The 22,525-nt window shown below is 31.7% G+C and overlaps 2 protein-coding genes across 8 annotated transcripts in view; one reads left to right on the top strand and one right to left on the bottom strand.

Moving 5' to 3' along the window:
• Positions 1 to 3,068, top strand: part of Ncc69 (sodium chloride cotransporter 69) — a 68,990-nt gene extending 65,922 nt beyond the window's left edge. The window contains exons 17-19 of the mRNA XM_074121567.1: positions 845 to 993; positions 1,507 to 1,615; positions 2,257 to 3,068. Coding sequence (XP_073977668.1) covers positions 845 to 993; positions 1,507 to 1,615; positions 2,257 to 2,392 — 394 coding nt within the window. The 3' untranslated portion in view covers positions 2,393 to 3,068. The remainder of the gene's footprint in view (positions 1 to 844; positions 994 to 1,506; positions 1,616 to 2,256) is intronic.
• A 555-nt stretch (positions 3,069 to 3,623) lies between these two features.
• LOC141450775 (ly6/PLAUR domain-containing protein 6B-like) overlaps positions 3,624 to 22,525 on the bottom strand; it is a 325,478-nt gene continuing 306,576 nt past the window's right edge. For all 7 annotated transcript variants that reach the window (XM_074121571.1, XM_074121572.1, XM_074121570.1 and 4 more), the window contains 3 exons: positions 14,149 to 14,229; positions 8,281 to 8,411; positions 3,624 to 7,902 (listed from right to left, as the gene is read on the bottom strand). In XM_074121571.1, coding sequence (XP_073977672.1) covers positions 7,687 to 7,902; positions 8,281 to 8,411; positions 14,149 to 14,229 — 428 coding nt within the window. In that variant the 3' untranslated portion in view covers positions 3,624 to 7,686. The remainder of the gene's footprint in view (positions 7,903 to 8,280; positions 8,412 to 14,148; positions 14,230 to 22,525) is intronic.

Raw genomic sequence — 22,525 nt, 5'->3', positions numbered from 1 at the left:
CTCGAGAGAGAAAAAAAAAACATGTAAGCCTATTGCATGTTATTAAGTGTTAACTGCTTAAATTTGCGCGCGCCCCCTTATAAAATAAAACTTTAATTTTTAAATATTTTACAATTCTAAAATATTAAATTTGCACAAGAATTAAAGAACCCTAAACACGTATTAGTTTCATTAATTTTATTTCAGAATTTTTGTAAAAATTATTTTACGATTCATTAACATTTTGAACAACACATATGTTCACTTTGTTACCTTCCTCACTCAGTCAGCCAGCAGTCGTGTGTAGTGGAAACATGTGAGGCCAAATCCTCTGCACCTAACTGTTAAATCTGATAATGAATGAAAATCTGAAACCGGCCAGGGATACTGTAACATTCTATCTACGACATATAAAATGAACTTTATTTTCTTAGTCATAAGTTTTACTCGGCTTTACTATGGCTCTTACGGATCCATATATTCCCCAACTTACCTGATTAAACAAATATCCTGATGGTTATTTTCTATTTTTAATGTGCTTAAAATTCCAAAAACAAATATCACGTTATGCTCCTAACTGCAATACCTTGTCATGAAGTAAGTACTTCATTCTACTGTTTAAAGCTTTTTAGAGTGAATGATCATTTTATGATTCATTTATTTCATTTAAATAGTTAATTTGGTTATATACTTTAAAGTATTCATGATAGATTAATTTAGTAAGTAGATGGTTACTTGCTACTACTTATTTATCAGAAAAAGTGCTGGAAAAAATGTTTTACAAGTTTTTTCATGAGATAATTTGTTAATTTAGTCGTAATTTGGACCCTAATCATTTTATTAAGTGACATTTTGTTTTTTTCAGTATGGCAAGCCTTCTGTCCAAATTCAGAATAGATTATTCTGATTTGAAAGTAATACCTGATATAACTAAGAAACCTATGGAAGAAACAAGTGTATTATTTGATTCAATAATTAAGGGCTTCATTAATGAATCAGAAGACGATGATGGAGGTAATTATTTTTAAGAAAGTATTTTCGTTTCGACATGAACATTTAATAATAATTATGTTAATGAACTTGATAGCCTCTTGCTGTCAAATTCGTCGATATTATTCTTCCTTTTATTATTTTCAATAATCCTTTACTTTCGATATTGACATTATAAGTCGTCCATTTTTCAAAGTTCTTGCTGGAAGAATGAAAGTAACTTGCATCATCAGAGGTAGATTAAATAAGTTTGATGTAGAGATTTTGACTTCACTTAAGTTTCCGTCTCGCACTACACTTACTGTACAATTAATTATAAATAATTAATTTTTACATTATTAATATACAATAAACACGGGTAATTCGACAGATAAAAATGAACGATCCAGCATTGTGGACCTAACCAAATTTTCAAAAGTAACTTTTTCAAATCTAAAATAAGTACAGATAATCAAGTTATCAGTAATCATAAAAGCCAAAGTGCGCAGTTTGTGTAAGAAACTTTACCCCTTGTATTTATTTATTTATTTTTTTCAGTTATTGTTAATGATGCTGAATTGTCTGCAATGAGAGACAAAACCAATAGACATTTACGTTTGAGAGAGTTGCTTACTGAAAATTCAATAAATTCCAATCTTATAGTAATGTAAGTATATATATTTATATATTTTGTACTTCAAACTTTTTTGGTTTGTGTTCGCTTGAAAGCGGAGTTGCTAGCGGTTAGGTGAACTGTTTTCATTTAGATTGTTTTTAAGATTGAATCTCTTATTTGCCTGGACACAGGAGAATAAACAATGTTGATTCTATTTGCCTGGTTGTGAAATACTCAGTGTTACAAGAGGATTTGTTTGTTAAGCTTTGGTATCCTTCATTATTTGTTAAATATTTGACGTGATATCTGACTGCTCCTTTCTTCACTACTCATCAGCGATTGGACAAATATTTATTAAAATAATTACAGTTAACTATGTAATTTGAAAACTGTGAACTTAATTTTATGAACTATATAACTTATTAATGGTAACAAGGGATTTACTTCTTGTTGCATCATTGCTGCACAATCAATGTCAGCATCGTCCCAGTTTTGAAGACCTTGCCATTGATCAATATACTTCCAATTATTGTAATTATTGTTTCACAAACTCCTATCATACTTATTAACTCGTAGTTTGTCTAAAAAACTATCAGGAAATCTAAGAAAAGATAGTTGATCATTATTTGAGTTCTTTAAAATTTTAGAAAATGAAATAAACGATTCGATTCTCTCTTTTTTTCTCTTTTCAGGACTCTGCCAATGCCAAGAAAAAATGTAGTAGCAGCTTCACTATACATGGCATGGTTGGAAATTCTAACCAAAGATATGCCACCATTCTTGTTAGTCAGAGGAAATCAACAATCTGTATTAACATTTTATTCTTAACATTTAAAGATGTGTTTTGATTTTTTGTTATTAAAAAATTAGTGAATAGTAAAATAATGGGAATGGGTACTACTACTCCAGTGATTAATACCGAATTGAAAAATAATCTATAGATCTGTAAATATTTATAAAAACTGGTTTCGAAGAACAAAATTAGTTAAATATTTTCTTTATTTTTAATTTTTTGTTTTAGAATAAAAAAGGTAGGCATTGTTTTTAGTACAATTTTATTTTTTCTTTTTTTCTTTCTCTTCGTAGTATATTGCAATCAAAATGTAAGTTCTAATGCCTTTTCTTACTTAAAAAAAAAGAAAAAAAAATGTAAATTACATTTGACTACTTAATTAATGCGAACATTTTTTTTAATTGTAAATTTTTATTTAATGAGTGTTTCTTTAAAGGTACAAAAAAAATCATTTAAAAAAAGTATTTTTTAATCAAACATAGTTCGTTTCAATTACAGGGTGATTGAATTTATATATTTTGAGTAAAAACGTAGGTATTGAGTGATAATAAAATGCCTATAATGTATTTTTTTAAAGAAGTACCTTCAAATTTTTTAAGAAGATAAGTAAAAGCAACTTTGCTATTTGCTGAGGCCTATTTATTTTTATTGTGTAAAGAAAATAGGAGAATAAGTAAAATACTGTTTATAAATAAAATGATTTTATAAATATATTTATTTATTTTTTAAAGACGTGTGAGTCAACATCTGAGGTCATTAGCCGAAGCTTTTTTTCAGTGCACAACCGGCCTCCGGACTGTGTTTTCTCGTTACAGGCAACACTGTTCATCACCGGACAGTGAGCTTTCTAAAAAACATTGAATATCGTTGCTCATGGCCTGCCATTTACATAATTGTTTCAACAAAGGAAAAGTATTTTTCTGTAATGACAAAAAAAAAAAACAACAACAAAACGAAGAATAAATTATTAGACCCCTTCGTTAATCTTAACGTTAAGTATTGTTAAAAAATTACAGATAAACCTGGAGTGAAAGATCATGAATCTTGGAGAGTAAAAGAGTCGCTGGACCAGAAGTTTCTGGAAACCTTTTTTTTCTTTATTGGCAGATGAACTATAATAACTAATCAAGTAATCTCAGATATTTTGGAGACTTCCATCTATGTATAATTTGAATAGCGTTTGGTATTAGCTACACCCCTCAATAGAAAATATAAATCCTTACACATTCTCTTTTAAAAGAAGAAAAGAAAAGAATTTAAAAAACATTTAGAGAATCCAATACAAGTTTATTTTTATATACAATTAAAAAAAAAACAACATAAAATATCGTAATGAACATACATATAAATACATAATACTTTCTTTTGCATTATTATTTGAATTAAGATGATGGATGTCATTCTTTTACAATAAATTTTCATATCTTTCGTCAATATGAGTGGAAAAACAGTATATAAACACACAAATATAGGGTGGGTTGTGTTCATGGTCAATATATTTTTTAATAAAATAATTTCAATATTATTTTTATTCAATGAATTCTTATTTACAAATAAATAAAAAGAATATTGGAACAGATGGTGTACAACCATTGCTTTTTTCGTTGGAAACTGGACTAGAAGTAGATAAAACTCTAGTTCAAGAATAGTAATCACTTTAAGACTGTGAATATTTTCGAAATAATTCCAAAATATTTGCCGCTTATGAGGTACTTATATTAAGAGGTAAGTATATTTACACAAAGCTTGACTAAATAATGGGGGCAATTTACAAACTAAACAATAATACTCCATTATCAACTATCGTAGTGATAAATTTTATTTCTTTCTGTTTCTCTTACTGGTGTTTACTTAGAAATCCTTTTGAGTTTGAAAAACGAAAGAGGAGTAAAAATTACAGGAAACTAATATTGCGTTAAGTCTCATTAATCGCTACAGAAACGATAGTTTTGGACGAAATTTACAGAATCTGAGTTACATCTATCTAAACTGAAGTGATTCCTTCAGGTTGATTCGTGCCAGTGCAAGCAAATTAAATCATACCGAGTTCGATTAACCACAAATTATGGCTTAGACCATTAGATAGAGGCAGCTCGGACATCTTCAACATAGAGCGGACTTCAATCAAGATGAGCCCTATATTTTGGAGCAGCAATGCACTAACAGCAGTCAATACTACTCATAAGATATGATTAAAAAAAAAGCGATGCCCACGCTTTTGAGGAAATGTCAGGAATGGCAGAGAAAAGGCGAGCTTCTTCTTCAAATCAACGCTCGACTTTATACGACAAAACTGACGCTGGAAACTATTGATAAGGTAGGTTGGGAGCCTTGACATTGGCACTTCAGATTTTTATTGGGTAGGTCAGATGAAACAAACTTTGCCTGGCATCAAGTTCAACGGCAACGGAAAAGGAAAAGAAAAAAGTACAAAACTGGCTTCGTATTAGGGAAACAATCGAAAAATGATTCCATCTATTTTCTGAGTAAATAATTTAGAAGCCTCTTCAGAGAGACACACATGTTACCAAGAGAGTATGAACCAGTTATTCTGACACTGGTTCTCTCACACGTTGGAAGCTACCTTAAGATTGGGGCACTCGCGTTTTCTGTCTCTTCGCTATTGACTTAATGCACATCGCCCAAACTAGACGACGGTTATTCAGTTTTTTTGGAAAAGATCTATTTTAGGATTCATTCTCATTTTTGATTAACAAATCTTCATCTAGCTTCAGAAGATTCGGATTAACTCAAGACCATTCAGGAAAGAATTGGCTGAAGACAATTTTTTAGTTAAAACTCATGGGTTTAGCAGTTAGAGCAGGTGAGGGAGGCTTCGTCTTTCTTTATTTTTTGGTTATACAGAAAGTAATTAAATCTTTTCTTTTTATTATTATTATAAAAATATTAATGGATACATTGAATTATATCCCATTGTAGCCCCTGGTTTCCAATTCCAATTTAATTTTTTCACCTACACGGAAAAATATTAAAAATCCAATTATTTGTAAATTATGTGCATTTTTGACTCCTATAATCTCATTCAACATCCGACATTGTCGGATTAAGTTGATGCATAATTGAACTACGTGAAAACATCTTTTTTTTGTTTAATAATAATTTAAAAACGTCATCTTTTTTTTTAATTAATTACATTACATATTCTGAAAGATAAAATTTGGTATTATACAATCAATTAATTCTTATTATTTTTAAATACTTTTGTATTTCTTTTTTAATTAAAATTTATCATATTTTTAATTTATACACGAGCCACTTGATGAGAAAGTAGTTTAATAATGATTGTAATTATTTCTTTCCAATCACCATCGAATAGGTGTTACATAATAATGTCTACAAAAAAAAAAAAATTAGCTTTAAGATGCATTATTATTTTTGACGTAGAATACGTCTTTCACTTCGATCCATGGGATACCAACACCTTAGCCATTAAAAAGCTAAAGCCTACTGAGCTTGTAAGGGTTGGCAGAAACTTATAAAAGGAGGTCCTCTTGAGATCAAATCAATTAATATAAAAACAAATAGGTAAGTAAATAAAAACTTTTTTCAAATTAATACGATTTAATTTTATTCTGATAACAATTAATTTTCAGAATTATTAATTATAAGTACTTTTATGGGAAAAAAATGTATAGATTAATCAATATTGATTATAAGATTAAAATAACATTTTTGTCGCTTGCGGGATTGTAAAAAGAAGAATCATTATCCAAATTTTTTTATTAAAATATTTGTTGATTTTAATGTTTAATGTTTCTAACAATTAGTTTTTTTTTTTTTTACATTTTGTTTCCACAAAAATGATCTTTTTTTTTGTATTCAGGTTTAGTTTTTTTTGTTAATAAACAGCATGCACATAATTTAAAGAAGAACTTCAGAGAATAATATGGTAATAATTTTATTTGGAAATTTATTTCTACAAGAAGTTTATTTATTAATTTATTTTTTCCATTAAATATCCATTATTTTTTAAGTAGGTTCATTTTTTCTTACAACAGTAAATTCCTAAAATTACGCACAAAAAACATTTATTTAAAAACATCTATTTTTCTGTGTTCAATCTATGACAATAATAATTTTTTAATATTTTGGAAATTTAATTATGTGTTCGGTTATTTTTAAGTAAAATCTTTCAAATTTTCTATTGAACTGGAGCTAATGAATTAAATAAAATTCAAATGCTTACCTTTATTTTTTAAGTGTTTGCTAATTAAGCGTAGACAGAACTTATTCAGTTTTTTTGTTTTTCTTAATTTGTTTATGAGGAATTCTAATAATAAGATAAAAAAAGAAATCGTCAATGTTTGAACTTATCTCCCCCAAAAACTCTCTTCTTTAGAGATCCAGAAGACTTATTCGAGAGCCTAACAATAAAGAAAAACCCTTATGGGATAGAAAGCAAAACCCATCCATAAGTCTAAAATGGAAACTATATAATTTTCTCAGAAAAACTCGCGATTTCCACAGACAGTGTTTGTACCACATTTTTTTTTTATGGCACCCTCTCTCCAATATACTTTCTTTTTTTTTTAATTACTTTTAACAATTGATTTTAATTTGATAGCAAACTTAATTAGGCTGCTTTTTTCTTTCTATTTAATAGGGATATGCAATGCAATCATTTCAATCAAATCGCCAGCTGATAAGTTTGTCTAAGCTTCATTACACTAACACGTACATTACATTTCGGATTAAATTAAACAAACTGCACTCTACTGCATCAAAAAGAGATATATATTATATATTAATAGTACTTTTTATTTTATTATAACAAAAAATTTAGTTTAAAATTGAAAATAATTTTCAACTATTTTTAATTATTTGCTGAAAGCGTATTTCTGAAATTTAATTTTAATTTCTCTATTTAGGATATGTTCATCGTTCTTCTTTCTCCCCTCATTTCTATTCTGAACAAGATTAAACTTCTTAATAAATTAAAAAAAAACAATTAAAAATATTTCCTTTCTTTTTTTAAATAATCTCATTATTAAACCTAATAAAACAATATTATGGAATAAATATGATTAAAAAAATAAATAAGTTTCATTTATGACTTTAATGAATTCAGTTTAAAGCACATTAACATCACATTATTAGTAAGTTAGTCAGTGATTTAAATTAATAGTAATTCATTTAATGACTTAAATTAATTATATATGTATTTCTTTTTATATATATAAATTAAAAGAAAGAAAATAATAAAATCAACTGTTACATGATTCAACCCTGATTTAATTTCTCTTTCTTTAATTTGTTGAATTATTCTAATTAAAGAGTAGATTTATCATTAACAATTTCTTGATTGCTTTTATAATAGCGTTTTGAAGGTTATTAAAAGTAGATAATTGGCAACAGCCCGGTTAGCAACTGAGGCGGATGACGAAGAAGACATTTTTACTTCAGGAGGTGGTGTAGGTCGTACTTTGGTCCGATGTTGAGTTCGCCGGTTTGAATAAATGGCATTAGATTGATTTGTTGGCACAGTAACGTTACAATACATTTCATCGCAGCATGAAACACATATCTGGAACAAATTTGAAAAAAGGAGTAGATCAGAAAATTAATTGGAACCTGGTAAGTGAAACTTATAGTGGATTATGAACGATCAGAAAATGAAAATTAAGAAATTGAAAATATTGCTGAAAAGTACACGTTTCACCTTTTTTTAAATTTTTTTTTGAAAATAAATGCAAGAAAAATTTCTGTAGTACTTTTGTAAATCAGCTCTTCATATTTTATCCTAGGATTTTTACCTCTGAATCTTCCAATTTTCTTTTATCACCCTCTTTAGATGTTAACTATCCCTGTTTGGTCCATAAAGTTACTAATATGATATATGAGCCTAGATTGTTAATTGAAAATACTAAACTGTAAACTAATAAATAATTAAATTTAGACCAACCGTTTGGGTGTCAACGAGAACACAACCAACTCCCAGTGGCCAACATTCGGTTGAATCAGCGCATTTTTTGTTAACGACCACGCTAGCACCCTTTGAATCCATGATGTGCAACGTATGACAAAAATCTTCGCCTAAAACAGAAAATTAATAATGAAAGTGTTTTTCTAAGGAAAATCAATTGAAATAAGTCTGATGCTAACAAGAAACACGTAAATGACTGCCTTTAGGACATGAACCAACATCAGTTCTTTTACTATTTATAAAAGTCCTCTTTAAGTACCCTCCAAGACCAGACTGTCGTGCCAAAGCAATAATAAAGAATACGACTATTCCACATCTGAACGACTTCCACCTTTAATAATTAGCAAATGCTTAATATTCATAAGATGTTCTTAACCTGACGTCTGTCTCTTAACTTCATCCACAACCTATCGGCTTGTTTAGCATTCTATATGATAATCCCTTCAATATATAGTTTCAAATTCCCAATTGTGATTTGGGATAATAGGAAGTCTAGTGAGTGACCAGCATGGTTAAATAAATTAAGTAAGTCCTATTATAAAAGTCATGAGAGTCACAAGCATGTAAGTTTTAGGTAGACCTATATAGGTCTAGAGAGTTAGCAACATGGTTAAATATAAGTTTAAGGTAGTCCTATATAGGTCTAGAGAGTCACCAGCATGGTTAAGTATAAGTCTAGGGTAGACCTATATAGGTCTAGAGAGTGACCAGCTATTATAATTACGTTAATAATAACATATTGTTTTTCAGATTAAAAACCTCTGGTACTGGAGTTCAGCTGGATTTCAGGATCTAATGTAAAAATTTTTACTTAAAAGTTGTATTTGTAAAGTCAAAATTCACTTATTTATAAAATAAAATGTTTATAGTGTTTGTAAATTTTTTTATAAATTTGTTCTAAAAAAAAATGTAAATAATTTTGAAAAAATAAAAAAGGAAATAATTGATAATAATATTGTCTTTATTTTTCCCTACAACCCCCTAATTATTAAAAAATTAAAAAAATTGTCATGAGAGTGTGTAAAAGGAAGGTAAAATAATAATAGAAAAATTGGCCCCTAAAGTCTAGAGAGTGGTAAGTGGAAGGTAAAATAATAGCAGGGAAAATGGCTGCCAAAGTCTAGAGAGTGGTAAGAGGAAGGTAAAATAATAATAGGGAAAATGGCTGCCAAAGTCTAGAGAGTGGTAAGAGGAAGGTAAAATAATAATAGGGAAAATGGCTGCCAAAGTCTAGAGAGTGGTAAGAGAAAGGTAAAATAATAGCAGGGAAAATGGCCGCCAGAGTCTTGAGAGTGTGTAACTGGAAGGTAAAATAATAATAGGGAAAATGGTTGCCAAAGTCTAGAGAGTGTGAGAGCAAGGTTAAAATATGATAGCGCGTGACATCTAGTGACAGCTGGTGGAACTAATATAGCCGTTGCCATGGAGATATGACGCGACCAGAGGGTATATAAGAAAGTTCGCCGCGCGGGCCGGGCCGGGTGGGGAGATTATTTGCCTTCCGACCGTCGAAGCGACAACATCTCCGTAACCACAACACGACACTTTTTCAAGAGTTTTTGAGGAAGAAGTATGGGTTGACAAGATTTATTTGGAATATTTGGAGCGACGAGCGACAATACCCCCCTGCATCAAGCAGTACGACTTGTGTCGTACTGACGACCATTTTTTTTTGTTCACGTATATATAGAGAGGTACCATATGATATGAGCGTCTTATCACCATGGAGACGTCCGCCCACTAGTTCAGTTAACTCCTCCCACTGGCTAGCACCGCCCATATTTTGTTAACATTGCTCTCACACTCTCTAGACTTTGCCAGGCATTTCCAATTTTATTATTTTACGTTCCTCTTACACTCTCTAGACTTTGGCAACCATTTATTATTATTTTATCATCCTCTTACCACTCTCAAGACTTATACGGGACCAATTTACACTTATATTTAACCATGCTGGTAACTCTCTAGACCTACATAGGACGTTTTACACTTATATTTAACCATGCTGGTAACTCTGAAGACCTATATAGAACTATCTTACATTTATATTTAACCATGCTAGTGACTCTCAAGACCTGTATAAGACTGTTTTATACTTATATTTAACCATGTTGCTGACTGTCTAGTATAATACTGTCTTATACACATATTTTACCATGCTGGTGGCTCTCTAGACCTGTGCAGGACCAGAATAAACTTACATTTAACCATGCTGGTGACTCTCTAGACCTATATAGAGATCCGGATCACCCTTGTATGTAACCATGCTATGAAGAAAACCTAAACCTATGAAGAACCAGTTTACACTTACATTTAACCATGCTGGGGACTCTCTAGACCTACATGGGACTGTCTTACGCATACATTTACCCACGCTAGTAACTCTCTAGACCTATATAGAACTGATTTATACTTTTATTTAACCACGCTGGTGACTCTCTAGACCTACATGGACTATATTATTTTTAAATTTAATCATGCTGGAGACCCTCTAGACCTATATAGATGTCCAGTTCACACGTAACCTTGCTGGTAACTCTCTAGAGCTATGTAGTACCACTTTACACTTACTTAACCATGCTGGTATTTAACCTATATAGGGCTATCTTTTCTCTATCTTCTCACACTTATATTTGACCATGCTCGTGACTCTAAAGACTTAAATTGGTCTACCTTAACTACTAATTAGTAGACACGTAACAATAACTAAAAAATGTTGATAGAAACTAAGGATTTGGCCCAATCTGAATTAAAATTTATAGAAATCTATTTTTAACATACCCAAAATAAATGCTTATATAAACTTATTTAAATAAATATTTACGAGCTTTTCTTAATAAACAGAACAATAAATTCTATAGTAAATTTTAACTAGGAATTCAACATGATCTTTTAATATTCAGGCGAAGTACGATCTCTTTAAAGTGCAATAATTCATCAATAAATCAAAGCGCTAAGACCTAAAAGACCACATAATCTAATGCTTTTGGAACCCTATTCTTAAACAGGGTTTACTATTCTGGTCATACATTTCAGAAACAACTAAGCAATGTTTTACGGCTGACTAGAAACTTTTATTAAACGACAAAAGTTTACTGAAGTATGTATTTGGTGTGAACAATATATAGTATTTTATCTGACTGGAATCGTTAAGTAGTTCTAATCGATACATAAAAATGTATAAATAACATTTAAGTATAAATGGAGGGAATTTTATAGATTTTGTGATCAACCTTAATAGTTCGATCGTAACACTCTGTAAAAGAAAATAAAAATAAGAAATTTTGAGAAGTGCCACCAAACGAACTGAGAACGTATAACCTGTAATCTAAACTCAAGTGAAAAGAGTAATCAACAAGTCAGTGTGCAACTGACAGGTTTTAATAACTTTGTGTCGACTGAACACGGTATAGAATAATATGAGAAAATTACTTGTGCCAGAAACACGAGTGTAAAACCCTTTCCGATCACGTTTATTGAATGAATAAATATTTGTCCTGCACTCCCTCGCATACTGAGATATTTCCACATTTTTGCAGTGTGTATGAACACAGATTATATACATGATTTATATGTAACTTTTTTTCGCTTACAATCTTCCTAAAAATAAGTTCAAAAAAGGTTTCTTCAGTTTGTTAATCCTGCTTCTTGTTCTTATCAGCTTCCCCATTTTATGGTTGCCTCAGGCAGCAGATTTTTAGACCAACCAGTTTTAGATGTGCTAACTACCAAAGAAAAAGGAGTTTTACTTCTATTTTCAGCGAAAGTTCTTTACTCTTCCCTCTTTTTCTTGAACGTCTCTGAGCTCCAGTAATTATTCTAAGAGGCTAGCCACTAAATGGTGATGACTTAATATTTCATTTCACATCTAATATCATGAAGGGAAACAGATTAATTTTATATTTTAGTTAATTCATTCATTTTTTAAAACTAATAATTAAATAAATATGAGCTAAAACGAAAAAGAAGTGAAACAAAATTCCTATAATTAACTACTTACCTACGGCACTGATTTTGAGGTTTAATAAATGAAAAGCGGAAATGGAGATGACCCAAAAATTATGAAATCCCACAAGACTACTAGTTAACGCAGAACGACCAATGTTCCTGTTTTAGTACCTGGATAGTCTTGGAGATAAGAGGATGATCCTTTAAGAAACTTTGGTTGGTAAATGTACCCTTGATTTTTTACTATCACTCATAGGTTAATCAAGCCTGAATATGGATACTTATCAATGTAAACCTTAATGTCTGCGTATGAAGCCTTCATCAACGGCTTTAACAAGAAGATTAGAAAAGTAGGAGGTTCAAAAAATTAAGCGTTAGGAATCCTTTTTTTGTATGTAACTTATTATTTATCCCTGCTTTTCATGTATGTGAAAGAATAGAGCATTGGGCCGCCAAGAAACCTGAAACCTGTTGATCCAAACATTCTGCATGAGCCACTTGTCGACAGAAAGAAAATTATATTTTCATCTCTGCATATAAAATTGGGTTTCATGAAACAATTCGTTAAAGTTTTGCTAACCGAAGCAGATTGTTTTAAGTATCTCATTTCAGCATTTCCTAGCCAGTCATTTGAAAAGATAGAGGCCGGTGTTTTTGATGGTCCTCAGATTCGGCAGCTAGTTAAAGATAGCACATTTACATCGGAGCAATGCAAAAAATTCAAAGACACTGTTAAAGACTTACTTGGAAATACACTAGCACAGAATTTACGCCGAAATTATCCCGGTAAATCTTAGTACAGTCAGTCATGGAGCAGGGTGAGCAATTCCACCAAGATTTGAAGGTCATGGAGACACGGTATCAAGTTAGATGGGATACCGACTATTGTTCGACCATCAAGCGAGAATGTCCACAGACTAAACACTCCAGAAAAAGCTATAAGTGAAAATTTGTACCTTATAATTACCGTTCGGTAAAGAAACAACTATTTGTATGATCACAATTTAACTTGCAGTAACTATGTATTTTAGCTTTTGAATGAATAAAATGATTCTTTGTAAACAGTATATTTAGTAAGTTTTTACTTTATTTTCCTTTACATGCACAATTTTTATGACTTTTGAGAGTATCCTGTAAAAAGTTTACGTGATAAGATGAAAAACTGCGGAAGCAGTTGGATTCAGAGGCCAAAAGTTAGTTGAAAACAAGTCACAGATTTAAAACAACGAAAATGCCAATTATTTTTAATGGAACATTCGTTGATAGTACAAAATTTAGGTTTAGAAATTTAGTACGAAGTATTTTACAGTTCTTCTGGCATATCGAGTACCAGAGAATCCCCTATATTGTACAATTATTATTTATTTAATGCAAACAAACATAAATATGTCCTTCTTTTATTTTTATTCTTTCTGCCTGGCATTAAAATTGAGTGAACAATTCATTTGTTATCGTTGGCCAGTGCAAGGGCAAGGTAAAGACCGCATATTCAATATGCTATAAATTCTTTTTAGACACAACGATTCTTAATCATTGTAAATAATTGATTCACCTTTATGTGCAAAAGTCAGCCCAATAAATGTCTTTGTATTCTATAAATTGGAAAAAGTGAATTACTGAAAGAGAAAAACTATAAAAGAAAAGCTTCAAAAAAGATTTTTTTTTAATTTTCTGTTTGCCTATTCTTCTACTTCACTGGCAGTAAATATATATATATAAGGGAAAGGATGGCTGCCTTTTCAAATAAAAGTAATGTTTGTTTTCAATTTCGTTGATCGAACGGTGGGTGACAAATACATGAAGTGTGTGAGGGAGATGTTGTTTTAGTTTGCACATAAAAAGAAGAAAAGAGAAGATAACCTTTAAACTTCCAAACTGATAAAAGATACAGTCACTTACCTTGAGGGCAAGGTCGGTCTATAGCGTACTGGTTACACATTAGATTATCTGATACGTTGACACACGTGTAGCAGGTAACACCTAACAAATAAAACATTTATAAGATTACTTGACTTAACAAAACTTAAATATATATATCTATAGACAATACTTCCTTGAATTCCATTTACAATCAATTCTCAAAGGTTCTAACTTATAGAATTGCCTGAACCACCACCAAGTATTACTGGAAATAGGGTCCACATTGCTGGATAATATCGCTAATTTTAGTGTCGAAGCACCCTGTAGATTATATTCTTAACCAGTTTTGGATTATAATCTATTACTTGAGGACATTATAAAGTTTGCGTACAACATCGCGAGATTATCGTGATTATTTTATTCCAGCGTACTGCCAGCCTCCAGGCAGTTTTCTCTCGTTACAGACTATCCATCATTTGTAAGAAGCTTTTAAGAAGAACGTGAAAAATCTAAGGGACAGCAGCTTGGATTTAGAATCCATTATCTTCGCGTGGCAATCATGCTTAAGCACATTTTAGCTAATCACTTCTCTGTAGCCTAGTGTTACGCTCATATTTAATTTTTGCCATAATTATAAAGTTTGTAAAATATTTCACTGAAATGTTACCTTCACAGATCTCTTCCCGAAAGAAGTACCGTCAATTAATTTTCTTTTACTTAAAAAGAATTAAAAAATTATTGATGTTTCTTAGTAATTTTAAGTTACCAGCAAACTATTATTTCTTCTTTAAGATGCGTCAACCTTTTTGCTAAAGTTTTTTTTTTCCTGTTATATTGTTATTAATTAGTTCAAGTTAGAATTTAAATAGAATATTGCATTAACAGAACACCATTTACTACACAATCAAACAAAAAGGAATTAATAAATTAACGTAATCAGCAAATATATGTAGTTATAACAGTTCGAAACTTATAGTAGGTAGGTACTAAACTAACAACACTAAAAGCATAACCTACATACATTGCAATGCTACCTAGCGGCAATAGCGAGAACTACAGTAAAATTTAGTTTAAATTAACGCCGCTAGATATCGTGACCATGCTCTCTTTCAAGTGTTTTTGGACTGTTTTTAAGAGTTAAGTTTTAATAAAAACTGAAATAATTATTTATTTAAAATAAAAAAAATAATAAGAGGTTTATTATTTTATTCCAATTGTGTAAAATGACAACTATGTTAAAGTATTAGGTACTTAATATAAGGCTTTTAATTTACATTTATTTGATATGTGATTTATAATAAAATTTGTTTGCCTTACTTTAATTATTAATACCCTAATTTTAAAGCACGAAATTGTTTAACAAATATGATAAGAAATACTTAATAAGATTGTAACTGATGAATTCCCTAGACAGGGTATGAATTGATACAAGGTATTTGTCCTCATATTTAGAACGAATGAGAACTTGAATTGAAACAATGTAGCGATGACATTAAAGCAAGAACAATCGCCTTTCCTTGAGCTGCCTTCATAACCGTATATTTTTACAGACAACTTTAAGGACATTGTAAAGACAACATTGTAAAGTTTGTAAAATATTTCACTGAAATGTTACCTTACAGAAAAGTCTACACAGATCTCTTCCCAAAGAAGTACCGTCAATTAATTTTCTTTCTTTTACTTAAAAAGAAGTAAAAAATTATTGATATGTTTGTTAGTAAGTTTTATGTTGCCAGCAAACTATTATTTCTTCTTTAAGATGCGTCAACCTTTTTCCAAAGTATTTTTTTTCCTGTTATATTGTTATTAAATAGTTAAAGTTAGAATTTAAATAGAATATTGCATTAACAGAATACCATTTATAACACGATCAAACAAAAAAGGAATTAATAAATTAATATATATTCAGCAAATATAATTATAACAGTTTGAAACTTCTTATAGTAGGTAGGTACTAAACTAACAACACTAAAAGCATAACCTATATACATTGCATTGCTACCTAGCGGCAATGGCAAGAACTACAGAAAAATTTAGTTCAAATTAACGCCGCTAGACATCGTGACAATGCTCTTTTTTAAGTGTTTTTGGACTGTTTTTAAGAGTTAACTTTTAATTAAAACTGAAATAATTATTAATTTAAATAAGCGGGTTATTATTTTATTCCATTTATGTAAAATGACAACTATGTTAAAGTATTAGGGACTCAATATAAGGTTTTTAATTTACATTTATTTGATATGTGATTTATATTAAAATTTCGTTTTTCTTTAACATTTGTTTCCCTTACTTTAATTAATATCTTAATATTAAAGCACGAAATTGTTTAACAAATATGACTGATCTATTTTTTTATAATCTTATTTTCCCATTTTATACGATTTATAAAGTAAACTAGGCATAATAATAAAATGCTAGAATTTCAACCTCAGCCGGTACATTTATTAGTTCTAAGTATACAGAAAATTATAGAACTATTTTTGAGAAAATATATTTAAAAAAAAACAAATCTAATGAATTTAAAAGGTGCTTGCGAGTTTACGAACTTTTAAACTCGGATCTTTGGTTAAAAAAAGAGAAAATCTTATTAATATGTCCTCTACAATAAGTGATTTTCATTTTGTGTAATAAGATCCGTACACTGCATAAAAAAAGAACATTAGAGAGGCGCCTCTCTCTCAGAAAATTAAAAAAGAAAAAAAATAAGGAAAAGATTTATTACCAAACAAAGTTTTAATAAAAACATAAAAGTCATTTTCATGAAATGTACAATTTATTTAAAAATCTGCGTAGTAATGTAGCATTTTCATGTTGGCTAATTTTCTTCAAATTTCAAAGCTGAGTTACATAAAGAAAAATATATTTAGTAATATGGTACTTATAGGAAGTAAAGAGATTGAAACCTAAAGGAGATCTTGGATTGGACTTGTTTAGGTGGCATTCAACATACAGCAAGCATTATAGTTTTTCGTTAAAATCAACTGTTTAGTAAAGTGAACATACAAATAAATAAATAATTCTGGAAAACTATCCTACATTTAAAATGTAATTTTCCAAGAGTAAAGTACATTTCCCAGTCAGGTAACTTTTTACCATTCTGGCTAGATAGAGTAAGTGGTAGTACAGCCTCTGAATTACCTAGGCCCTTTATAAACTAGCCAAAGAGTGGCCAAACGTTAAGCGGAGGAGCAAATAAATATTGTACAGCCCCTTCGCCCTTTTCCTGTGCGATAAAGCCAGTAGATATAATGCCAGTACTTACCGGTTGGAGGAATTTAACTTTGGAAGTACCAGCTAAAAGTTCTACGTTTAAATTTAGATATGGTTTATTTATTTATTTTTTTTGCCAAAGAAAATATGGTTTCCTTCATACAGACCAATAAAATCTAAATGAACCCATCTACAGGTTGGGTTTCAGATACAGGAAGGATTAGAAATGAGACTTCTAGTTCTTGAAGTCTTAAAATAGCTTGCTTGACGAGCTGAGCTATCTTTTTATTAAATTTAGGGCATTAACTGTGACACTTAGCAATAGATCTCACAGCGGTAATGGCTTAAGATACGAGGGTCGTTTGAAAAGTCCGTGCAAAAATAAAAACTACTGAATTTTTTGGGGTAAACCTTTTTTATTTTTCAACATAGTCTCCTTTTAGGCTTATACACTTCGTCCAACGCTGCTCTAGTTTGTTGATCCCTTCCGAATAATAGGATTTGTCCAAGTCTGAAAAATAGCCATTCGTTTCTGCAATCATCTCCTCGTTTGAATAAAATCTTTTTCACGCCAGCCATTTCTTCATATTGGGGAACAAATAGTAGTCCGAGGGAGCCAAGTCTGGAGAATAGGGGGGATGTAAAACGAGTTGGAACCCTATTTCCATTAATTTTGCGACCACAACTGCTGAGGTGTGAGCTGGTGCGTTGTCGTGATGGAAAAGGACTTTTTTGTGGGCCAATCGTGGGCGTTTTTCTTACAGCTCGGTTTTCAAACGGTCCAATAACGATGAATAATATGCACCTGTAATAGTTTTACCCTTTTCCAGATAGTCGATGAGGATTATTCCTTGCGAATCCCAAAAGACAGTCGCCATAATCTTTCCGGCCGAAGGAACGGTCTTCGCCTTTTTTGGCGCAGATTCCCCCTTGGTAACCCATTGTTTAGATTGTTCTTTGGTCTCAGGAGTGTAGTGATGTATCCATGTTTCATCCACAGTGACAAAACGACGCTTAAAGTCCTGCGGATTCTTCTGGAACAGCTGCAAACCGTCCTTGCAACACTTCACACGATTTCGTTTTTGGTCAAGCGTGAGCAATCGCGGCACCCATCTTGCGGATAGCTTTGTCATGTCCAAATGTTGATGCAAAATATTATGTACCCGTTTATTCGAGATGCCCACAGCACTAGCAATCTCACGCACCTTCACTCTTCTGTCATCCATCACCATATCATGGATTTTATCAATGATTTCTGGAGTAGTAACCTCAACAGGGCGTCCAGAACGTTCAGCGTCACTTCTGCCCATATGGCCACTCCGAAAATTTTGAAACCACTTATAAACTGTTCTAATCGAAGGTGCAGAGTCACCATAATGTTTATCAAGCTTCTCTTTAGTCTCCTCAGGCGTTTTGCCTTTCATAAAGTAGTGTTTAATCAACACACGAAATTCTTTTTCGTCCATTTTTTGAAAATCACTCGACTTCCTCGATTCAAACGAATGCCAAACACAAAGAAATAGACCGATCTGGCTGAAACTTGGTGTGTGTTCTTCCAAGAGATGCTACTAACTAAACATAACCTCGATACGCACCAGTAGTGCTATCTCTCTGACTTTGCACGGACTTTTCAAACGACCCTCGTAAATCTAGCGTTAACAGCAGTAAGAAAAAGGCAATCATAAATATGAGATTTGCTTATTTCAAGGAACCTTACACAGAAACCGAATAAAATCAACAAAATTTTCCAACAAAGTAGATTTGTTTTTCGTTTTTTTTTTAACGAGAAAAGAAAAGTGGGGGAAAAAACGCAGTACACTAAGCTTTCATGATCAAGTTTTATTAAATTCTACTTTTCCTTAACTAAAAACCTCTTATACCAAATAAGTCCAGGAAGATATATAATACAATAAAAAAAATAAGAAGGGTAAAGTATATTTATGTGCTTAAGTAAGAAGGACCATAATATGGGACATTTTCTTCTTTTCACAAAGAAAACGGAGGAAATAGGATCTTGTAACTGTTATATGAAGGAGGAAAACAACTTTAAGAGGAGCTTTTCTTTCTTGGGCCAGATTATTGTCATGGAATGCTGTGAAGTCTGACAAATGTGACTTAAAGATGGAAGTAGGAAGGACAATTTTTCAATTATTTTGTGATAAATATGATAAGAAATACTTAATAAGAGTGTAACTGATGAAGTCCTTAGACAGGGTATGAATTGATACTAGGTATTTGTCTTCACGATTAAGAACTTGTATTGAAACAATGTGGCGATGACATCAAAGCAAGGAGAACCACCACTTCTTGAGCCATCCCCCCCCATAACCGTATACTTTTACAGAGACTCTGCTTACGGACAGAGACTAAAGTTTGAAGCCGCTTTAAGCTTTCTAAAGTTCCAAAAGAATCTCTCCAGCGTCTGAGAAAAATCAGAGGAAACTGAAAAAAAAAAGCTCACGACAATTAGCACTTCTTTTGTTTGGCGTTTTGTGTCTAGAAATTTCCCGCAAATTTTTGCGATTACTTTTATGCTTTCCGTCAGACTCAAGCTAATTTAGGTTTCCGGGGCTTCTTTTCTTGTGGTCTACCCTTTCTTCGGTAACTTTCCTTCATATACTCTCTCTACAACACTTTTGCTACATCTCCTGCCCTATGAATGCTTATAACAGGATCTTAGACCAGGATGGATAATAAGCTAGAATGAGCTGGCACATTCTTTAATATATTTTAATAGCCTAAAATTAACTTCGTTAGAGTAGCCCAGTTCAAGTCAAAGTGTAGTTACTTTTCACTTGGTAAAATGTTAATTGTGAACTATCTTTTTGGTGACTGATTCATTAATACCAGATGAGAATAAAAAACACTATTTATTGCCAATTTCAATAATAATTTATTAGTTAATTATAATAATTTATGTATTGTGGTACTGGGTTCGATTCCCCGGTCTTAGGCCTTGGATTTTATTTAATGGTTAATATGAGAAATTTACAGTAAAGTATGTTAGGCGGTAAGAGACTAGACCCGCAAAGCTAAGATGTATTGCTGGTTTAGTGGGTTAGATTCCTGGTCTCTAGGCCTTGGATTTTATTTAATGGTTAATAAAAAAGAAATTTACAGTAACGTACGTTAGGCGATTATAGGCTAGACCCGCAATGCTAAGATGTATTGTTGGTTTAGTGGGTTCGATGCCCCTGTCTAGGCCTTTGGATTTTATTTAATGGTTAATATGAGAAATTTATAGTAAAGTATGTTAGGCGGTAAGAGACTAGACCCGCAAAGCTTAGATGTATTGTTGGTTAGTAGGTTCGATTCCCGGTCTAGGCCTTGGATTTTATTTAATGTTTAATATGAGAAATTTATAGTAAAGTATGTTTGCTAGTAGCCTCCGTCCTCGATACCTAATTGGTAGTTGGACGTTAAGCACCACCTGAAAAAATAGGCAATTCCTTTACTTTACTAACAGACAGTGGTAATAATCTATACCTCACAAAGCTAACAGTAAAGTATGAGCTCCCGCACTCTCTCAACGACACCTAATTAGGTACTTCAACGTTAAGCCCAGCATGGAAAACTAGGCGATTACCTTAACTTTACTTTCTTACTTAGCTATTAGGGTAACTAGGGCGGACTGTGATGCTTACAGCGCTAGTTCGAGTGTTACTCGTTAAAATACCATCGTATATCCAATCAAGACTGAGCAGAGGATTATCTTCATTAATCTGTCCTGACAGGATGCCCAAACAGCCCTTTTGGTGTACCCAACATCCATAAACTTTCTTACTAAGTGAAGACTAAATGAAAATTAAAAATCGTAGGAGTATTTTCCCAGAATGACTATTAAGGAAAATGGGCCAGAATAATGAGGGAAAATTGAGATTTCTCCATGGAAAACCAGGATGGAAACCAGATGATGGGAAGGAAGAGAATTGAGAGAAGCTCTCACACCAGACGATAGCAATTAAGGAAGCTGAGTGTTGTTTCATTTTCAAGGATTCCAACAAATTAGTTGTTTTTCTTGGCTGACAGTTTTCTCTCACGCCAACACTTTAAAAGAAAATTCAGCTCTAAAAGTTTTTGAAAACAGTGTACAGGAAAAGAAAAACAAAAATAAGACAGCATTGCATCTGTCTCAATGGAGTTGTTCAATTACTTTTAACCCACCCACCATTTAGCTCACCTGTCAGGTGAACATTTCCAAGTGGGTGGATATCCTTGTTAAACAAACATAAATTACTTAATTATAAAATTCTACTTGAGAAACGGCGGAGCGGGGCGGCCGGACAGAACTTAATTACTCATCTAAACTTGATTGATGATTCATTTTGCAAATCGATATTAGCTTATAAATCTTGTTCAAATAGCAATTAGTCCCAGTTTGAATGATTAATTGATCTAATTTTTTTTGGATGCTTATTGATTACATTTTACATAAATACACATTCTCTACCACCGAATTAGACATAAGCAAAAAGCCGGAAAATAGCAAAAAAATATATGTTGCACACGGGTTGCCTTATTTTCAATCAACAGGAAATACGACTTTATAGAACAGATTTTCCAAAAATTTAATTAAATTTAAGTGTCCAATTTTTTTCGGTTCTCATCCTGGACTGACATGAACTGCAAGTCGATTCGATACTTTTACGTCGTATTTTATCTTACATTTTCCAAAATAAGGTCACCCTGTTTAGATATTTTAGCATTGGCCTTAATACTAGATGACAGAGTCAAAACAAATGGAAATCTGGACGAACTGGAACCAAATTCCATACTTTTCCGTTGTAATTTGCCTTCTACTTTCCAAAATAAGGCCACCGTGGTTATATACTTTCGTATTGGCCTTAAAACTAAATAACAGAGGCAAAAGCAGTGAAAATCTAGGCGAACTGGAACCCAATTCAATACTATTCCATTGTAATTTACCTTTCATTTTCCAAAATAAGGCCACCGGGTTTAGATATTTTAGCTATGGTCTTACAATTAGATGACAGTAACAAAAGAAGTGGAAATCTAGGCGAACTGAAACCAAATTCAATACTTCTCCGTTGTAAATTTACCTTCTGCTTTCCAAAATAAGGCCACGGTGTTAAGATGTCTTAGCTTTGGTCTTAAAACTAGAAAACCGAAACAAAACAAGTGGAAATCTGGACGAACTGGAACCAAAGTCGATACTTCTCCGTTGTAAATTTACCTTCTGCTTTCT

Source organism: Rhodnius prolixus, unplaced genomic scaffold, assembly GCF_049639745.1.
Source record: "Rhodnius prolixus isolate KJV_2025 unplaced genomic scaffold, Rpr scaffold_8, whole genome shotgun sequence".
In the NCBI taxonomy this organism is placed as follows: domain Eukaryota; kingdom Metazoa; phylum Arthropoda; class Insecta; order Hemiptera; family Reduviidae; genus Rhodnius; species Rhodnius prolixus.
Note: the sequence above shows the minus strand (reverse complement) of the source record. Positions and strands in the feature narration are given on the sequence as shown.